A 20,211-nucleotide genomic window follows, 5' to 3' on the forward strand; every position below is an offset into this window, starting at 1 on the left:
TTTTTCAATTACCGCTCCCCATCGGGAGGGAGAGACAACGGTCATAAAATCTACAGATTGTAGCTTAGTATGAACTGTATTTTGATGGGAACCTTCTGGAACCCCCCCTTTGAGAACCGCTGTTCTTTAAGATATTCGTTATAATTGCAATTTTCAAGCAACTTCGGCTCTTGCTGAAAACCAAATTTATATCAGTAATTTATCACATGGCTCACTTCAAGCATTTAACTTGCACATGAAGCGTGCATGATGTAACATAAGAAATGATTTAAAAAAAAACTACTCAGAAACTGTTTATGACTTTTAAATAGCTTTAAATATCTGGAATTATTGGCATGACTTCTCCATCACTGTATTCAAACATTTCACTGGCTATGAAAAAACCTTCATCCCGTGACCATGAAGTCAAAAAGTTCCATTGTCTTGTTCACTTTGCGGTCCAATCTCTTCATCAGTTTCAGCTCTGATGTCATCTAGTGAAACCCAGTGAATGTCTGTTTCTATATTACTGCTGTCTGAGTCGCTGCAGTGCCATCAGCTGGTCCTCAATGGACTTCAACTCCTGCTCCAAAGCTGCGATCTGAAAAGGCACAAGTTTAGAATGAGCAAATATACCGGGTTTTATGTATCAATTTATCTAGCAATTTAAACAACTTAAAAACTTCAGTGTTAATAAACTCGCTGCTACACAACCTGTGTTTTGTTTGTTGTGATTGTTGCAAGTATGTGAGGATAATTATCACATCCTTGTTAATAAGGCCTTGGGGAGTTGATCCCCATACGCCGCCCCCAGCCAGTCCCCTTTGTTCACCTTGTTATCTGTGTCCTGCCTCACACGCTCTGGGACATTCTCCAAGTATCTTGGGACTCGGGTTCGAGAGAGGGATTCCTCCAGCTTGGGAAGGAGCCTCTCTTTGCGCTGGGACAGCCGAAGGATGTGTTTGTCTACATTCATTACCGTCTAGTGGAAGACATACAGTACAGTACAGACAAAAACATTTAACTCACATTGTTGTTGTACTGATTATCAATCTCCCATCTCTCTCAAGTCTAAGATAAAATTCCAGCCAATCACAGAGAGCATTGTACAACACAATCAGTGAGTTCAACCCCCAGCTCGCCCAAACTATGTATGTGTTGAAGTGTCCCTGGCCTGGACCCTGAGCAAGACACTTAACCCCTAACTGCTCCCTGGGTGCTGTATTAATAGTATCCACTGCTCCTAATACAAGGGTGCCTAACTTTGATCAAACATGGAGGAGCAACATTTTAGTTTGGAGGTATAACCCCCCTACCCAAGGTTTCAACCATATACAACAGAAACCTACAGTATACACGTGCGTAGGCAAACAAGTGCACATCAATAATAATAAAAAATACGCCCGCACACTGCCGTCATCACACACTGATGACCTTCTTGGATGACCTTCTAATTATCCATTTGATAAGAACATAAACAGTTGGAGTTAGTTTGTGCCAGACCCATTGGCTACTTCTCTATGTGGTAAAATGCCCATACAGCTGTGCACTAGTGATGTGCGGGTCGGGTTTTTTCATGACCCGCCCCGCCCCAACCCGCCACGGAACCCAACCCGCCTCAACCCGCCCCGCGAACCCATATATAAATCTATGGCTCAACCCGCCCCGCGACCCGCGGTGGGAATATATATATATATATTATATAGCGCTCTTTTAAGTACCCAAAGTCGCTTTAAATGTCTACAGTAGCACAACATTGTCATGGGCTAAATAAACAAGCATGTTGTTCAAAATTGTTTTTTTTTTTTTTTTTTGCATGTGAGAGCGGCTGACCCGCGGGTTACGGGTCGGCCCGCTCATCACTACTGTGCACTGACCTACTTTCAAGTTACTTTGCATTGAGGCAATAGTAATTGTTCTACATTTGCGGGGAAAACATATCCACTGCACGATCAAATAGGTCTAGCAGTATGTCTATACAATGGTGTTAATGTGTACTTATTAATATTAGCAATGTGTCATCTCTAATTATCATAGTGGAGTAACTGTTACAATTGCTCAGTCACCAGTGTCCCAATTGTCCCAATAGTAAGGATGGGTCAATAATACGGAGGACAAATACCCCACCAACAACAAATAGAGGGAGGAGCTTGTGAGCGTTACCTGAACGTCAAGGTGTAGCTGACATGAGTGGTCCACCACACCGACTATGCTTCCTTTAGTGGGAGGAGATGTGGAGCCGTCAGCTTCCTGTGGACAGTGGAGGTGGAGGTTGGAGGTCCGACTTAAGGTCTGAACAGCTGAGCCAAAGTGACGGAGTGTCTGTGCTTGGCTGGGGGAACAGACTATCCACACTGAGGCACAGAGCAAAGAAATAAGAATAACAATGAGCTTTTCATGTCTGAATGTATTATGTAAAACCTGAAATATATGAAAAAGAAGTGTGCTTAACTCTTTATTGCGAACGCGGGAGGAGGCGCGGCGAAGCCGCGCCTCCGACCAAGTGGAGCTTACTATGTAACCCTGCTCGGGTTGTGTCTCTGTATCTCTGTGTCTCTGTGTGCACTGCCTGTGTGCAGCTCCTCTGAGATAAGTAAATGTCCAATTTAGACGTACCATACATCAAATGAAAGGTCTTTGAAAACTGAACACACCTGTCAAGGTTGCGTTTAAGCCCGCCCCTTCCCCCGGAAGCCACGCCCCGGAGAAGGCTCCTAAAAACTCCCCATTGAAACCCCATGTTAAATGAAAAGTGCCCGAATCGCTCCCAAACTTTTTCTACCCCCCCTAAGTGGGGGTCTACGAACAAATACATCGGGCTCGGATTTTGGCTCCGCCCCCCGGAAGTGGGTGAAACAGGCACTTCAAACACTTTGTTGAATTGTTCAAAAACATTCCAAGTTTTTTTTTTGGGAATTTGTATTTTTCTAAGATGCTCCTTTTAACGCAGATTTTTTTTTTTAAAAAAATATTTTTTTTTATTGGTTACTTTTTTTTAAATATTTTTTTTCATTCTTTTTTTTCTTTTTTTGCGTTCGCTTACCGCGTTCGCGCGTCTTACTTGTGATAATAGCTACAGGGTGCTCTATCCTACCAAAAATGCACAATCAACCGTGTGTCTAGGTCTGCAGTCTAAATACTAATTTAACATTTGCAAGGACATCCAAAAATGTTTACTTTTCTGTATAAATCAACAATACATTTCTATTACACAGTAAATGCCTTAGTGTTCATTTAATTCTGAAGAGTGTACAAATGGAAACAAATTTAAAATCAGAGGATTTCATAGTGTACCATTAGCGTTTGTAGGTATTCGACTGCGCTCTAACTGACTCATTGTCCTAGTGGTCTACAAACATTAGTGTAAGAAAAAGGGTAGCGCTGAGAAAAGTCTACTTAGTCTCGCTATTGAAAATGCGATAACACAAAACGTTTTCGGCTGTAGGGCACACGCTGATGAAGGCCGGATGGCAAACGTTTTGTGTTATGGCATATTGAATAGTTAAACTCAGTAAACAGACCTTTATGAGTTTGACCCTTTTCCTTATACAGCTGTGTACCATTACCCCTGTAGTTTTCAAAGGACCCAGCTACCTTAGCAATGACAAACTTACTATCAGGCTTTTCTTTGGTCATGCCACACTGGGCTCGCAGGGACCTGGCGACTCTGACCACTTCCTGTATGAGGGTAAAATCTGTTTCCTCTTCAGGGAAGTGCCAGTGTGCCTGGAACGATGGAACGGTTGAAAAACAGAATCAGACAAAGGAATGGAGGAAGGGAGGGGAAAGCAAATTTTTTTGAAAAATTAAAATAATAATCCCAGGACTCACATTACTAATAACAATCACGGTGATGATGATATAAACATAGCCAAAACTATAAACCTTACTCATATCTGGACATTGTATTCAAACGTCTTTATTTCTAAAGTAAATAAACTTTACGATCTCCTACCAGTTGAGAGGACGTTGGGTAAGGCTGCAAACACAAGCTGTCCTTGGCGTTGTCGTCAGCCTTGTTTATGAACGGGTGAAGCCTCTGCCAAAGCTCCTCGGTGAGGAAGGGCATGAACGGCGAGAGCAGGGCCAAAGACACGGACAAACAGTGATAGAGAACGCTCCTGGCCACCTGCCTCTCATGCTCGCTGTGCCCTGTACACATCTGGCTTGCTGCCCCGGAGTCCTGCTGATTCAGCACCGGCTTTATGCACTCCTACAACACAAATATGCACAGAGAGAGAGACAGAGAGAGACAGAGACAGAGACACAGAGAGAGAGAGAGAGAGAGAGAGAGAGACGAGGGGGGTACAAGATTGTAAATAAACTGCATTTGTTTTACCCAAAGTGCTTCATGAAGCATGCCTCACATTCACACTTCACACATACAGGGCAGAAGCAGCCATGCACCACCCTTCTCACTGGGAGCAGTCTGGGGTCCGGTGTCTTGCTCAAGGACACGTTGTGATGTGCAGTACCAGAGATCGAGCCAGGAACCTTCCGGTTCCCAGATGACCTCTCATTACTTCCTCAGACACTTCCACACAGAAAGACTACTAAACCTTGGTAGAGAAAAAAAACACACATAAAATGTCCTCCACGTTTGCGGCCTTTATGAATTTCTGTCAAAAACAGCAGATCTACAAGCTCACAAACTTGTGAGCTTGTAGATCGGCTGTTTTTGACACGCAACAAAGTATAAGTCAGCCTTTACAAAGCCGTGTTCTGCAGCAGCAGTTCCTCTCACCAAGTAAACATCGCAGAGATTGTGCACCCAGAAAGAATAGACAGCGGACGTGACTGTATGGAGCTCATACGCCTCGAAGCCTTGCTCACACTGACGGACAGTGCTATAGAGTCTGGAACACACCCACCGGTCCATGCTGCTCAGAGGAGACGTCTGAAAGCAAGTGAAAGGGTACAGTAAATACTTTATGTCAGCCATTCCCAACCTGTGGTCGGAGCCCACTTGTGGGTGGCGAGGGTATTGCAATTGCCCCCCCCCCCAAATAATTGGCAAACACTACGATTTCATGATAATATAACATCAATATTACCAAAAAATATTGCATTGTGTTTTCTCTTGAAATCATGTTCTACAAATGCTTTATTCAAAGAAAGGATTTCTCATTCCAATGGAAAATGGAACCAAGATTATCTGAGCACTAAGATGGTTTTGGGAAATCTAACCTTGAAACATTTTTTCATAGTGATACCAATAAATAAGAACTTAAAGTATACTAAGGCTGGTTCCATTGTTACAAGCACAAGCCAATCGATTGACTGATCATTAAAATAAGCACGCTCTGAAAATGCATGCAGCCACCCATCTGACCACTTAATACAGCAGCCCATAGGCTGGCATGCTAAGTGGTCAGATGGGTGGGCCACGAATGCTTTCAAGATTTTCAAGTAGGCCCTGAGCCAGAAAAGGCTGGGAACCACTACTTAATATCAATCAAGAGACATTTTAATTTGAGAGTTAATTTAATTAACAAAGTACTGAATAATTAAGGCATTATGGTTAATATTGTACGTTAATCCAGAGGGAAATCCTGTATTAATTTAGTTTACTGTGAATATAGTGAATGTCAATATATTAGCATTTACTGTATTTATGCACGATACAGTGTTTAGTGCACAGTGTGTATCCTATTTGTTTTTGCATAAACTCTGCTGGGTATTAAATTCTGAACATGCAAGCTGCCTGAAATACCCCCTGTTGTACAACAGCAAGCGGAAGAAGAAGCTTATTCGTCAAAGATGCATCATGACATTTTGTGTATACCTTTTCGAGGAAATAACACAGTGTCTTTGTTCAGACCCCATTACCTCTGCCAGTGCTGTCAGCTCTGTCCCGTTGTTAGCCAACACTCCCAGTGTGAATCTCACTGTCTGCCACATCTTATTGCAGAAGTGCCTGGAGCTCAGCACCTGGGACACAGACAGACTGATGTCCTCTCCTGGTGATGAGTCAGACAGATAAAATAACCCACCAACAGTCCCACGCACGATTAACAATAATATGGCACTGTTCCAAGCAGATAACGTAGCTGATATATATATATTTTTTGCAACTGCCGGTGTTATAAAGTGATTTGAAATTAAATTAAATTACATTCTGGCGTCTCCGTGAGATAAAGTGAATACGGTTAGAGTCCAGGGACCTCCAGGGGTCCTTGAGAGGTTTCTAGCTAAATGATTGATAGTGAGGAACCAAATAGACCCTTACAGGTCTGTGCAAATGGAACCAAATGGATCCATTTGCACACTCTCGTAGTCATGGGCCTAATGCATAACAAACTGGGGGTCCTTGAAATAAAGAAAAGGTTGAGAACCACTGGGTTAGAGTCACTCACCCTGTGCCTTGTGAGAGCATAGGGCAAAGCGCAGGGCATCTGTCCCACACTCTGGTATCCCCTTAGGGAAGTCTTTCCTCTGTCAACAGGGAGATGAGGCAGAGAGAGATGGGAGTAGATGTAATTGAGTACACTCAGTCAGGCAGAACCGCCACAAATTACTGATGGGACAGAGAGAGATAGCAGCGGAAAGCAAGGGGCTAACCTGCGCTTCCATGGCAACTGCGGTCTCCCCTGGGTCAATGTTTCCCCGTCTGACTTTCTCTTGAAGACTCTGGGCCGAGACAGGAACATAAGCAGACACGTTTTATGACCAGGTGGTATTTATCTTCTCCTCGAGCGGGGGGTGAATCACAGAGGATGAGGGCATCAAACGCGGCGTTTCCCCGAGAGCTTTTGTGTTAGATTTGCTGTAAAGTTCAAGGCACTGATGCATGCTTTCCGCCTGTTCTATCCTAGAACAAAGATATTGTTGCTGTCGGGTGGAAACCTTGTATGTCGAAAACCGTCACTTTTCAGGAGATGGAGAAAAGAACCTGTGTTCCAATGGATCCAATGTAGTTACAAGCTATTGTTAATACTTTTCATTGGTTAAATATTTATAGAACCCACAGACAGACTTAACCATTCTCAGTTCTCACTTTCAAATTTGTTTTTAAAAACAGACCAAACAGATCAACAAGTTCAAAACGCATTGCGCTGCATGTTGAGCTTGTAGATCGGCTATTTTAGCTACTTTTGTGCAACCCTCTTGCTCGACGAAGTAGGGCATTAATTTACAACAGCGAAAAAAACACATCAAAAGTTGAAATATGGAGATACAATGTTTCTGCCCGACAGCAGTGACATGAAGGATAGTAAGTCTCAAACAATCTGTTTGTGTGTGTGTAGCCTGTAGTTTCGTAGGGCCCTATCTGAAGATATGTCATTTCTGTTGAGCCAAAGTGTTGTGCAACGAAGCATAAATCAGCCTTAACGTGAGGCCACCAGCCAGAACAAGCTGATCAATTCGGTGGCAGTAGTCTCCTTCCAGCGGTACAAGAGGATTTAGTGGCTCGGCCCTTCAATGTGATAAATAAATGTGAGTCATAAAAAGGATGAGCCCACAGGCCACGTACCTCCAGAGAGATGCCAGAGATGATGTCTAAAGGGTCAATGACATTCCCGAGAGATTTGCTCATTTTTCTTCCATGTTTATCTCTCACCAGAGAATGGAGGAGCACCTGAGAAAGATAAAGAGGTCAAGAGAGAGACACAGACACAGATGACAGGGAAAGTTTACGATTCAGCGCGTGTGATCTGACCATGTCCGTGTTTCATGTGCTGCTTCAGTGATTTGAATTTGTCATTAAGGCTATGTTCACACTGGCAGCCCAAAGCTGTTTTTTTTGTTGCCAATCCAGATTGGAATCAGATTGTTTAATCAAGACTGTACAGAAAAAACATACAAATAAAACAAGGAAACTCAATTTTGTGAATAAGATTTAAATCCCTTTCTTAGGTGGTTTGAAATGCAATTTCCTGATTGATACTTCATTGTACGTACGTCCGACGTGTCGTTTGCCGAAAATAGCCGATCTACAACCTCACAACACGTTGCCACATATTGTATATAGACTATAAACGAGAAATGAATTGAAAATAACAGTGTGTGCAGGCAGTCCTAAAGCTTGTATGAAGTATGTATGATGAAACAAATGTACCTGTTTAAAGGGCAACTGGCCAGTCAGCTCTGTGCCCAGCATAACCATCCGTGCCACCCAGAAGAAAATGAGGTCACTTCCTGTCTCCAAAACGGAGTTAGGGTAGTACTTCTGTAGGTCGCTAGTCTATGGGAAATCAAAGTGTAGTTATACAAAGAGCAGTGGTGGACAACATACTCAACGTCAGTACTTGAGTCAAAGAATAGATACTCCTGGTCAAATATTACTCAACAAGTGAAAGTTGCTCTGTACTTGAGTTAAAGTACTGGAGAAGTTGCTTTTAAAAAATAACAAGTATTCAAAAGTATAAATTGCAAAGTATATCTTCTCTGCATTGCTGTATTACAATTCTGTAATTTTCCAAAAACGATTTTCAAGACATTTTCAAAACAAATATCAGTAATAGTGCAAATAGCAGATCTACAAACATATAGATCTGCTATTTTCCACCACATTTGAAATAGGGCTTGTACTTTTCCCCATCCAAGAAATGTAGTGGAGTCAAAAGTACAATGTTCGTAATGTAGTAGAGTGAAGTATCCAAAAATACAAATACTAAAGTAAAATACACAATCTACTTTGTTACTGTCCACCACAGACGAAGAGACACTCTATGTAGGGTGGGCTCTTCAGCAGATGAAATTACAACATGGAGAAAGTCCAGTACCTGCTGTGGCCAGCCCAGCATGGCAAAGGGGAAAAGGCCGGATGAGAACCATGTGTCCAACACATCAGAGTCTGTGAGGAGACATAACATAACGAGATGCAACATTAATGTCAATGTTCATTAATGTAATCAAGCTTATAAATGTATTAGTAAAAAAAAAGAAAAAAAAAGAGCAAAGCATATGTTATGAAAAATTTCAGACATATCGTAAACCTTACTCCTACCTACCTACTTATATGAAACATTATTAAACATAATCAATTGTAAAATAAGCAGTTAGTGGTGACAGGTTCAGATGAGGACCCACCCTGAGTCAAGGTCACAGAGTCGGCCGGTACTCCATATTTCGCAGCAGCTCTCTGCCTGGCCTCCTCCTCGCTCCGGCCCCACACCCACAGCTCCTACCAGGGGCAACACAAAATAGACACAGAGTGGGTTATCACACCCACAGCCCCTACCAGCGACAACACAAAACAGACACAGAGTGGGTTATCACACCCACAGCTCCTACCAGGGACAGCACAAAACAGACACAGTGTGGGTTATCACACCCACAGCTCCTACCAGGGACGACACAAAACAGACACAGAGTGGGTTATCACACCCACAGCTCCTGCCAGGGAGAACACACAACAGAGACCGTGTGGTTATGCCATTGTAATGACAGTGGACGACTGAACCAGCGCTCACAGAACATGTTCTCTTTCAAGACAGAGGCATTTCAATACAGAAATGTACAGTAACATATATACAAGCTCTTTTAACTCTATAACTGCCAAAGACGTTTATTAACGTCTTTGGGCCTTCAGCTATTGCCTGCCAAAGACGTTAAAAAACGTCTTTGAAAAAAAAAAAAAAAAAAACTTTTTTCAAAAAAAAATTTTTTCTAAAAAGATTCTCTAATTATTTAAGATTGACACCTTTTCGATATTCCAAACGAATAACGAGATAACAATTCCCAAAGATTTGCTGCTCCATCCACTTCAATGTTAAAATTGAAACGGACAAACAATTCACAATGTTTTTTGGTTTGAAACTACTGGTTTTGAGCTATTTTCAAACATCAAACAACACATGACAACAAGGTCAAATTGACCTCGTTGACATTTGTGAAACCACACCTGAATCTCATCTGTGATTAGAAATTATCTGGGATCAATCATACTGGAGAAATATATTCTGTGGCTATGCGAAAAGGTACCAAAATCGGTCAAAACCCTGGCAGAGGCTACAGACTTTTTGAAAAAACTCTGGCAGGGTAAGAGTTAATAGTTTCATATTATTTGTTATATTTTACCTAGATATAGTTTTGGGTAACCTAAGGGTGTGAATACTATTTTGTTGCTACTTGTTTGTCTGTCTGTCTGTCTGTCTGTCTGTCTGTCTGTCTGTCTGTCTGTCTATTACAATGCAACGACTTGGTGAGGTTTGACAAGGAAAATTCCTCATACTGTAGGTTTCCTTCCTTCAGTCTCATTTTTATTCAAGATGAACGAATGGTTTCTGTGTTTTGAAAGTTTACAAAGCTAACTGTCCATTTGTGGATCGATTAAACATTCTTGATATACACAAGCCTGACCTCTTGGGTGTTAGGAGAATTGGGAAGCGTCACTCGATAAGCAGGAATCTGATGGCCCCACCAAAGCTGCCTGGAAATGCACCAATCGCTGAGAAGGGGCAAAACAAACAGAGATGCATTGTTGACATCCCATAAGTCATAACAACGAGTCTTTTATCTCATCTTGATACCAGGCAAAAAAAAAGGGACACCGATAACGATAGATGGCTGCTGTCCCAAATCCCAGAGCCTGTCAGTGTCACTCAGTACTGACGTCAGTCAAGCTGGGATGAGGACACAAGACACATGACATCACTGTTTTTTTCCTCTCACACTATAACACACGGATTATCGCTTAACCACGTTCAACCTGGCGTCCCTACATTGGGCATGTGATTATAGGCAAACATGTCAAAACATTTCCAAAGATTTTCAACAATAGCAAATATAGCACATCTACAAGCTCAAAAAACATCACAACACGTGTTGTGAGCTTGCAATCCGGAACTTATTTCATATTTAATTAATAAAATATTAGCATGTTTTGTTAATACAATAGAACTGGCATATCTGCATTCTGTAGTGGTTGGAGGTGGACTCCCTACTCTTTCATTGAGAAATCTAGATCGTGGTGTCGGGTGGGACACTACTGAGTTGACTAGTAGTACTGCCTGAAGCTCATAAGCCCAATATCTCTCCTGAATAAGCGAGGATTGCCTCTTGAATGAGCGGTAGATGTTTGGTCTCCCACGTGGGAGAACTGGGTTAGAACCCAGGTAGGAGATAAAACGTACATATTGCAGCTTTAAATATCAGATTTTCAGAGTGAAAGATATCTTTAGCCATTGTATTGTTCTGCAACTAACTCAGTCTCATCAAAATTCGCACTCTCAAAATAAGTTCAAGAGCTTTTGAGCAGCAGCATCGGTTATAAACGGAACTCGCTTTGGCAGTTGGCCTTGGACTATCCTCATTAAATACAACCATTTATGTTGAGGACAGGCTTTTTCTATGTAAACATTGTTCATTTGCATCTCATTTGGATGGCTATACACAACCTTTACTGCCTAACTCTCTCATTACTGACTGCAGAACGCTGTAAGCTCACAAGTCACAACACGTCACAATTGTGAGCTTGTACAGTTTTCTTTTAAGCCATTTCGCAATATCGGGGCTGCAGCCAGAGGTTATGGCTTTTTGGGGGTCCTTATCATGATAAAGTTTGGGAACCCCTGTCACAGAGGATCCAGTGTATTTCTTTGAGAATCGTGTGAAGCATATAAGGGTACCTGATGTTAGACAGCCAGTTCTTCCATGTTTTCGTGTAGAAGTGGGGGATGATCTCCAAATGGTCGTCCTCCACTGCCTGAGGCAGAGAAAGAGAGAGTTGTGCATGGTATCGAGTCCACAATCCACATCATTCACAACTTCAATGGATACATGGATAAAGGCTGACCTAGAAAGCACAACGTCACAATAATCAACTCCAATTACCTGGATGGCCCGTTTAGCCATTTGATCACAGCGCACAAACCACTGCTTCTTCAACAGAGGCTCAACGATGTCCCCCGAACGACTGAAAGAGGGTCGAGGGAAGGATGGATGGATGGATGGATGGAGGGAGGGAGGGAGGAAGGAAGGAAGGCAGAAAGGAAAGAAGGTTATTAGAAAATAAAAGACAAAGAGCTTTATGGGGATTTAGTGGGTGTAGCCACTATTGTCAAGTATCAGGAAGGGACAGAGAAGCGAAATACTGTATAACAAAGAACATGGCAATTGTCAGCTGATATTGGGGACACCAAGACCAGGTCTATTGTCAGCTGAAATTCGGAACAAGATCACATTTCTTGTGACATAGTTGGAAACGTCACTTGAGAGCTTCCTCAGTGAATTATGCTATACATGAAATTGTACTACATTTCCCTGCAAAATTTCCAGGGGAAAAAACTCCATTCAGAGTGTTTGTCTTCTTGAATTTCCCTTCAGGGGAAGGTGCAGTCACCTTAACTGGTGTCCATGGACCAGCTAATGATTACTACATTACCCATGATGCAACCTGGCACCACAGAGCAGCTGGAAGCCCATTTCCTGCAGCATGTAACCATGAGGACACGCTGTGTACACACGTGTAGTACTTAACAAGACGGGGTGTAAAGAAGCTACAAATTCCCAGCAAAGCAGAAGATGTATACATACAATCGCCACCCTTCTGTTCCTGAGTTATGGTGTTAAATTATGGCCAGAAAAGTGTTTCTGCAAAACATTATGTTACACCGAAGTTGACCTTTTGGATATAATTAGCATATGAATTCTTGAGTTATGGCCTAAAAGGTGTTTTGTGAGATCACCTTTGACCACCAGAATCTAATCAAATCATTCAGGAGTCCAGCTGGACGTTTGTGCCAGTTGTAATGAAATTCCCTTCAGGCGGTCCCATGGATGTGAGGTCACAGTGACCTTGACCTTTCAATAATTTACAGCTTGACAAATATACATTGAAAGGCTCTTCGGAGAAATTTTTACAGTTGTGGCGGACTTTCTTTTCCTATGCAGAGAAAATGACCTTCCCAGTTGTCCCCGAATAAGATTTGATTAGATATCGATTAAGATTATATTTACTTATTTGTATTTATTTATTTTTATTCTGCTCTGAAGGGTGAGGCTATTATGTCAAATATAAACCAAGCAGAATGTTTGTGTTGTGTTCCTTGCCGTTGCCATGTTTTTTCTACTGCACAATTATAATATGACATTGTCACTCATAAGTGCTTAAATAAACAAAATGCTTTAAAAAAAAATACAACAATTTTATATTAGCACATGTAAGCAAAATGACACTCTGCCATACCTGCAGACAGGTAAAGACATGGCATGATCCTGCTTTCCCCTGAATAACTTTTTCTCTACAAGGGCATTCAGGACTCGTTCTCTGGCATCAAAGCGCTTCAACCCCTGAAAAAAAGAGAACACATTTATGAATAATGCCAGTGGATATTCAACCATTGGACAACATTGGTAAAAAACCCTATTAAGCCATCAGACGCTCTTAACGCCCTTCAAGTCGAGCCAAATTTTGTCATAAAGCACATTTAAAAACATCTGTCGCTGACCAAAGTGCTGTACAAAATCACATAATACAGAAATCAATGACAGACAAGGACATACTGCTCAAGTCACAATAAGCCATCAGCAATGAATGCGCACAAAGTACTGATATAGCAAATTCCCAGATCCTTATGCTAACCACACCAAACACGTCTAAATTTACTTTAATGTTGCTAAAATTAAGTAATTAAACTACACCAAACCCATGCCTAAACATAATCTATACTAAGAGTGTCAAACAAGCTGCAAGCTATAACTATGTTACATAAAAATGTTATTATGAAATAATACTAAATATATATAATCTAAAGGTTGAAAGTGGTTAAAATATATTTAGTTAGTGTATAGAATTTGGCTTTGCATTGTGAAATGAGTGCGCACATAGTACTGATATAGTACATTTAAAAAAAGAATGTATATTGCAATAATAATTTGTCTTTGTCACAGCTGATCATTTTCCTAAGTAAACGTCTGTCAGATCAGAGACAATGGTAACATATTTTGGATTACAGCATGCACCTCCAACCACTGGCCACAAAGAGGGGTCATTGTCCCATCTCCTCCAATCACAGTAAGACGTGGTAGCGAGTGCCTCTGGGAGAGCAGGAAGTCAGTGTGGTCATGTGCTGGAGTAACCTTTACTGCCCCTGTGACCATACACCGAGCAAAAACAATAAAAGGACATAGGCTTAACAGCTAGATATATAAACGTTTTTAACCATGTAAAGAATATTCATTCATTTCTTTAAAATGATCATCATTACTTCATTGTTCATACGTATGCAGTGATATGTTAAAATAGCTCCTTTAGTTACCTGTCCCAAGCTCCATATTCACTACTGGATCTGTGATAATAGGTATGAATCTGTCGATGAAAGGGTGTCTACACTGCTTGCCATGAATATCCTAGAAAAAAATGGCAGGAGAAAATAAATAATAGGACATGTGATTCCAAGCGCAACATGTGAGCTTGATCTTCTCAGTGTGTCCAAAAACATGAATGCGAGCGATGTTGTCATTTGTACAAGCCTGGTATCGAGGATCATCTGGATGCACAGCGATGGCCACATCTCCCAGCATGGTCTCAGGACGGGTGGTTGACACTGCCACCTCTCCACCTGACAACAAACACCAGGTTAACACCTTCGAAAAACAGGGAAACTAAGCAGAATTAGCCGATCTACAGCATTGCGATGTAACGCGTTGTGCTATTTTGAAAAAAAACTTGAAAGTGAAAGTGGTTGTCTGTGCGTTTAATGAATATTTAACCAATGAAAAGGTATTACTTTACCATTGGAACACAGGGCCTTTTTTTCATTTCATGAAAAGTAACGGTTTTGTAAATACAAGGTTTCCACCTGCAACAGAATGGATCAAATCATATAGGCCAGATAGGATGACTCACCACCGCCCTCTATAGGGTACACAAAGGTCACCATCGATCCAAATTCGACCTTCTTCTCATAACCAGGAACAGACAGCATAGTCCTCCCAGAGAGCTCCTTTGACTCAACCTAAGATCAAAATGGCAGCTTTAAAATGACATTCATTAGCTCAGTGTCTATCAACCTTTTTTGTGCCAAGGCACACCTGGCATAGCCAAAAAATCCCAGGGCACACCTAGATATACGGTATATATAATTATATATATATATACGGTATATCTATATACACACACTAGGGGTGTGCCGATTTTCACATTTCACGAAACGATACGATACGATATTGGGCACACAACTTCGATACGACTTCGATACGATACGCACTTTTTTATCATGAAAATATATGGGGGAGAAAAAAAGCAAATGCAAACAAATATTTCTGTTTTTGCATTATTCAGACATGCAAACTTGTAGCTTTTCAGCTTCCACTAGCCGTTTTGAATCCAAATAGGGCAATAGTGTGACACCTGACCCGAAAAAAAACAGCATGTTGTCACCCTTTTCACCTCGGGGCTGTTTGCATGCCTGATTATTATTATTGTTGAAAAAAACAAAAAAAACAAAACAAACCTCCTTCAAACGGCGCGGCACACCTCAGCAGTAGCCCCGGCCCAAAATTGGGACGTTTGCCAGGGTTGATATACACTGCATTAGCTGCTCAAACTCACAAGCTATGAGATGATGAACAATGACATGAGGAATACCTCACTACAGCAAAGTAGACTAGACAGAGCAAAAATGCACAAGATTCATGCATAAGATTCTGTTTAATCTTTATAAATGTATTTTAAATATTCAAGATGAACAACAAACTAAGACAGCCAAACCTCTTTAGTTGCAAAAAATAGCCTAAGGCCCTGCATAAGAGCCATACACAAACTAATGGAAGATAAAAATGTGACACCTCTATGTCAGAGATGGCAGACTCAAGAGCACAGCTCCAGTTGACCAGCCCCTCTGAGCGGTAGATCAGGCCGGAGTCACAGAGCCTCACAAAGGCCTCAGTCACAGCCCTGCTGAATCCCTGAAACACACCAAAACAACACCATCACCACCACACCACTTCCATTAGGCACAGCTAGGGGTGCAACAGTTTATCAAACTAATTGATTTAATCGATTATAACAAACAACAGATTTTAATAAAATAATCAATTTTCAAAAATAGTGAAAATAGTGGATCTACAAGCTCACAACGAGCTTTCACATCAGCTATTTTCGCTATTTTTGTGTGACACCGTTGTATGACAAAATCTAAAATAGGTCTTAAGTGGTTAATCTGACTACCGTAATCAATTTAGTCGATTATAAATCGACGCATTGATTTGTTGACGTATAAAATAATTTTCAAAGGAAAAAAAGAAAATAAAAAAAAGAGCTTCTTGATTATTCAATTAATCAAAAAACTAACTGATAGAATAATCACTAACAAGATAGTTGCAGGCCCTAGTCAGAGAACCGCTGAAATCCTACAACACACCAAAACACCATCTATCGATAGTTATAGTTCCATCCAAATGTCATGCAAATATTATGCATAAATAAATAATTATAATAATATACATTTCCCTCAGTTGGACTTATTTGAGTAAATGGACTACCTAAAAAATACTTTCACATTGCAAGGTGACAGCAAGAAAAATGGCATTTTTACAAAAGCTTTTCCATCGTTTACAGTAATAACATTTCCACCTCAAGTGAGTTCCTTGCGATATTATAGATTTATTTCAAACCATACATTTCTATTAGCTCTTTTCTACTTTTAACATAATTAGAATAAAAACATGTTTCTACTAGTGTTGTATACGACTGCTGACTTACTGAGTCCATAGTGAAGCAGGCTCTGCTCCAGTCCAGAGAAGAACCAAGCTTCCTGAGCTGGTAATAGATCTCATCTCCTTTACTGTAAACACACGCATAAGAGAGTATCCCTACCACAGACTGTATGACACAGAACAAGGGGTGTGAAGAAAGCGTACTGTACTCACTCATTCTTCCATTTCCACACCTCCTGTAAAAAGTCATCCCTGCTGAGATCTCGTCTCCGCTTCCCTTGTTCCCTGAGCAATCTCCTTTCTACCACGGTCTGATAGAAACACAAAAGACAAATAAGGCCATTAACACACATATTCTTGCCATGCCACATTTTATCACTGAAATCTCAGTAGACAAACATTGGTTTATTAAGTATTTCTATTATATGATTGAAAGCTAGGTCAGTGTGAAGAATAGACTCAGTACCTGTGTAGCGATTCCTGCATGGTCACAACCAGGTACCCAGAGCACTCTGTAACCTTGCATTCTCCTCCTAACAGAGTAAAATAGTCAATTACCCATCTTTTTGTTAAAGAGTTTGCATGATCTCAGTCAGTTCTGGACCACATGTTTCATATTTCACCCACGCATTCATCACAAGCCAAGAGATTACATATGTAAACTGCAGTTACCATCGAACCAAGGCGTCTTCTATAGCTACCGTCAGGGCATGGCCAAGATGCAGAGAACCAGTAACATTTGGTGGAGGGATACACAGGGTGAAGGATTGATCCACGGCATGTGCTTGTTTGTCCTAAAGATGTTCAAAGGTCTACATATTACAACACCACACTATGGTAATTTGCAATTACATTTATTGAAGACAGAAAGAAAACTGTGGTATCAACACTGTTATAAAACCATCGCAGTGAAAGCTCATTATGAAATCACAGTATTCAAGGGAAATGCTCTCGTTTCTTACATGAATTTCTGGGCTGAAGAATCCCTCTTTCTCCCACCACTGATACCAGCTGGACTCCACATACTCTGGACTGTAGGATGAAGGGAAGGGCACCGTTGTGTCTACCAGAGATACACAGATACTTCTGTCAGGACCACTTTCATCAAAATAAACATTTTAATTGCATATTAACACATAGTAATTTAATTGCAATTTGCAAGCATGCATTATGTTTGGCAGTATGGCTCTGTTCTGGGATCTCCCAGCCCTTCCATGCACATTCATGGAATGTCACAGGCAGGGAGAGCTTCAAGCAAAGACCCCCGGGTACTACAGAACATAGCAGTAGCAACAATGACATTGGTAAGTACGTACATACGAGCATAAAAAAGATGGAGCTGGAGTGGAGGTGGGTTTAGCGAGAGCTAGTGGGTGGGCATGCGTATGCTGTGGCAGTTGAATCAGTTATAAAGAGAACTCCATATTTTGAATGGCCAATCACAGACTGACAGCTGAGCATCAGTGGAGGACTTGACAGGAATCAGTTGACGCCAAGTGGGTGAGGCAAAGACTTGACTATTATGTCCAGCCAGAACTAACCCTGTGCTATTCTGGGTGAGCATTCTGTGATAATAGCAGATCTACAAGCTACAAGAGATTTGGTGTAGAGGGGAAAAGGACAGGGCCTAGTAGTATAGACCCCTGGGGGGCCCTGGCCAACAAAGTATTTAGGTTTTAAGTGGTAAAAAAAAAACATACATATAGTGTCCACAATCTGGAAAATAATTTACAAATAAGTGCAAGTGGTATTACCTTTCTTTGCCCCAGGAGCTGTTGAAACAGTGTATGCAAGCCTCTCTTTCTCGCTCCATTCCTTTACGTGATCTTCAGCACTCTGTAAAGCAGACCAACCTAAATCTTATATTCAGTGGTGGAAAAAGTACTAAAAATGTTTACAAAAGTATTGGTATCAAAATGTACTTAAAGTACCAAAAGTAAAAGTACTAAAATGTTTGAAAATAGCAGATCTACAAGCTCACAACCTGTCGCGACGCGTTGTGAGCTTGTAGATCGGCTATTTTCAAATAGCCTAGGTATAAAATAGGGCTGAAGTGGTGAATGTATGTTTTATAATATAATAATAATAATAAAAGTACAGTACTTAAGTAAATGTACTTAGTTACTTTACACCACTGCTTATATTAGCTCAACGTATGAAAACAGCAGTGCAAATTTATAATTTTTCTCCCCCAAAAGAACTATCTCCAGCCCCAAAATGTACAGAGTGATCCCATGATGGTAAAACTTACATTGTGTTTATTTGTTAATATGGCCATCTCTTTCTCTCGTCTCCGTTTCAGCTTCTCCGCCTGAGTCCGAAGAGGCTGGTGTGGTTGAGATGAGGAGGGAGAGGAACACGGTCTGTACGACCAAACCCTCCATGATGTTCTCCTCTCTGTGGAGCTCACAGAGAGGCGACAAATGGTCCTCCACATCCTCAACACCAGGAGACCAAGGAGCTGAGTTAGGTTGCAATTCAACAGTGGTGGAAAAGGTACTCACATTGTTTACTTAGGTAAAAGTATCAATACTGCAATGTAGAAATACTCTGTAAAAAAAAAAACTCTGGAATTCAAAATGTACTTAAAGTACCAAAAGTAGAAAGTACTCATTATGCAGAATGTCCCATCTCACAAGTTCTCAAATGTAGAACATTATTTTGAAAACAGCAGATCTACAAGCTCACAATGCATCGCATCACAACACATTGCGAGCTTGTAGATCTGCTATTTTCAAATAGCCGAAATGTATGTACGTAGGGCTGATGTGGTTAATGACGTATGTTTTGTAATATTAATAATAATCTACAAAGTGACTAGTAACTAAGGTTTTCGAAAATGTGTAGTGGAGTAAAAGTGTAATGTTTTTCTCTGAGATGTAGTGGAGTAGAAGTAAAAGTACTGAAAATTGGAAATACTCCAGTAAAGTAAAAAAAATACCTCGAAATTGTACACAAGTACAGTACTTGAGTAAATGTACTTAGTTACTTTACACCACTGCAATTCAAAATAACAAAACAGCATCATGCCTTCATGAAATGAAGCTGATTCTTTATGCATGAAGAAATACAGTGATGAACACGTACAGCCACATTGATGATGAGTAATGTTTCAACTTACTGTGCCGTTACTTTCAATATATTATTATCCTGTGGGCAGACATGCTGGCTACGACCTTTCCATTATAAAACCTCCTGAAAGGCTGAGCCAAGAAAAACATTTAAATAATATCTTTCACACGTTATACATGACATTTAAGTTAGATGTTCTAAAATCATTGTATGGTCCGTATATGTTACGCTGATGACACCGTCAACTATCTTCTAGTTGCCATCATATTCATCGGGGATGTCTAATATTATGGATCTGCAGTTTATGGACGGTATGCTTTGATTGACGGACTAACGGATGTGACCCAGCGTTGCCATGTCCGCTTATTATAAGCGACTTTGGGCTTGTTTTTCTGTAAAGTCGCTTGTAAATATTGCGGGTTGTGGGTTTTTGTGGGCTTGTTTCTAAAGTGTAGTTGCTTATTTAGCCTTGTTTCAACAACAAAATATTATTATTTAAACCAGTGGTTCTCAAATATATGTCATCATGGACCACCCGGATTAATATGTAGCCTA

The 20,211-nt window shown here is 40.9% G+C and overlaps 1 protein-coding gene across 2 annotated transcripts; it reads right to left on the reverse strand.

The window, feature by feature from the left end:
• Positions 1-288: 288 nt before the first annotated feature.
• Positions 289-19,978, reverse strand: vars2 (valyl-tRNA synthetase 2, mitochondrial). 2 transcript variants are annotated; one of them, XM_080442030.1, is made up of 30 exons: positions 19,706-19,978; positions 18,836-19,022; positions 18,339-18,420; positions 17,547-17,647; positions 17,257-17,378; positions 17,051-17,117; positions 16,798-16,895; positions 16,631-16,712; positions 15,715-15,834; positions 14,774-14,882; positions 14,398-14,486; positions 14,184-14,274; positions 13,888-14,015; positions 13,112-13,215; positions 11,758-11,839; positions 11,553-11,629; positions 10,285-10,372; positions 9,013-9,106; positions 8,706-8,776; positions 8,039-8,164; positions 7,454-7,558; positions 6,541-6,609; positions 6,336-6,414; positions 5,809-5,939; positions 4,724-4,876; positions 3,935-4,192; positions 3,594-3,705; positions 2,143-2,333; positions 812-961; positions 289-580 (listed from the first exon to the last, which is right to left on the reverse strand). In XM_080442030.1, the coding sequence occupies exons 2-30, from the start codon at positions 19,019-19,021 to the stop codon at positions 506-508; spliced, it is 3,240 nt and encodes a 1,079-aa protein (XP_080298156.1). In that variant the 5' UTR covers position 19,022; positions 19,706-19,978; the 3' UTR covers positions 289-505. The 2 variants fall into 2 exon arrangements, with proteins under 2 accessions (XP_080298156.1, XP_080298157.1); XM_080442031.1 differs by having other exon boundaries at positions 18,836-19,045.
• Between the last annotated feature and the right edge of the window lie 233 nt (positions 19,979-20,211).

This window comes from Gymnoscopelus braueri (assembly GCF_963280865.1).
Source record: "Gymnoscopelus braueri genome assembly, chromosome: 11".
Lineage (NCBI taxonomy): Eukaryota > Metazoa > Chordata > Actinopteri > Myctophiformes > Myctophidae > Gymnoscopelus > Gymnoscopelus braueri.

What these genes read in the sequence shown, in the direction of transcription:
- vars2 (XM_080442030.1), bottom strand. Translation starts at nt 19,021, where the DNA reads ATGTGGAGGACCATTTGTCGCCTCTCTGTGAGCTCCACAGAGAGGAGA. An exon ending in GTACCCTATAGAGGGCGGTG is followed by an intron (nt 14,487 to 14,773) that starts GTGAGTCATCCT and finishes GTTTGTTGTCAG; the next exon opens with GTGGAGAGGTGGCAGTGTCA. An exon ending in TTTGTGGCCAGTGGTTGGAG is followed by an intron (nt 13,216 to 13,887) that starts GTGCATGCTGTA and finishes TCTTTTTTTCAG; the next exon opens with GGGTTGAAGCGCTTTGATGC.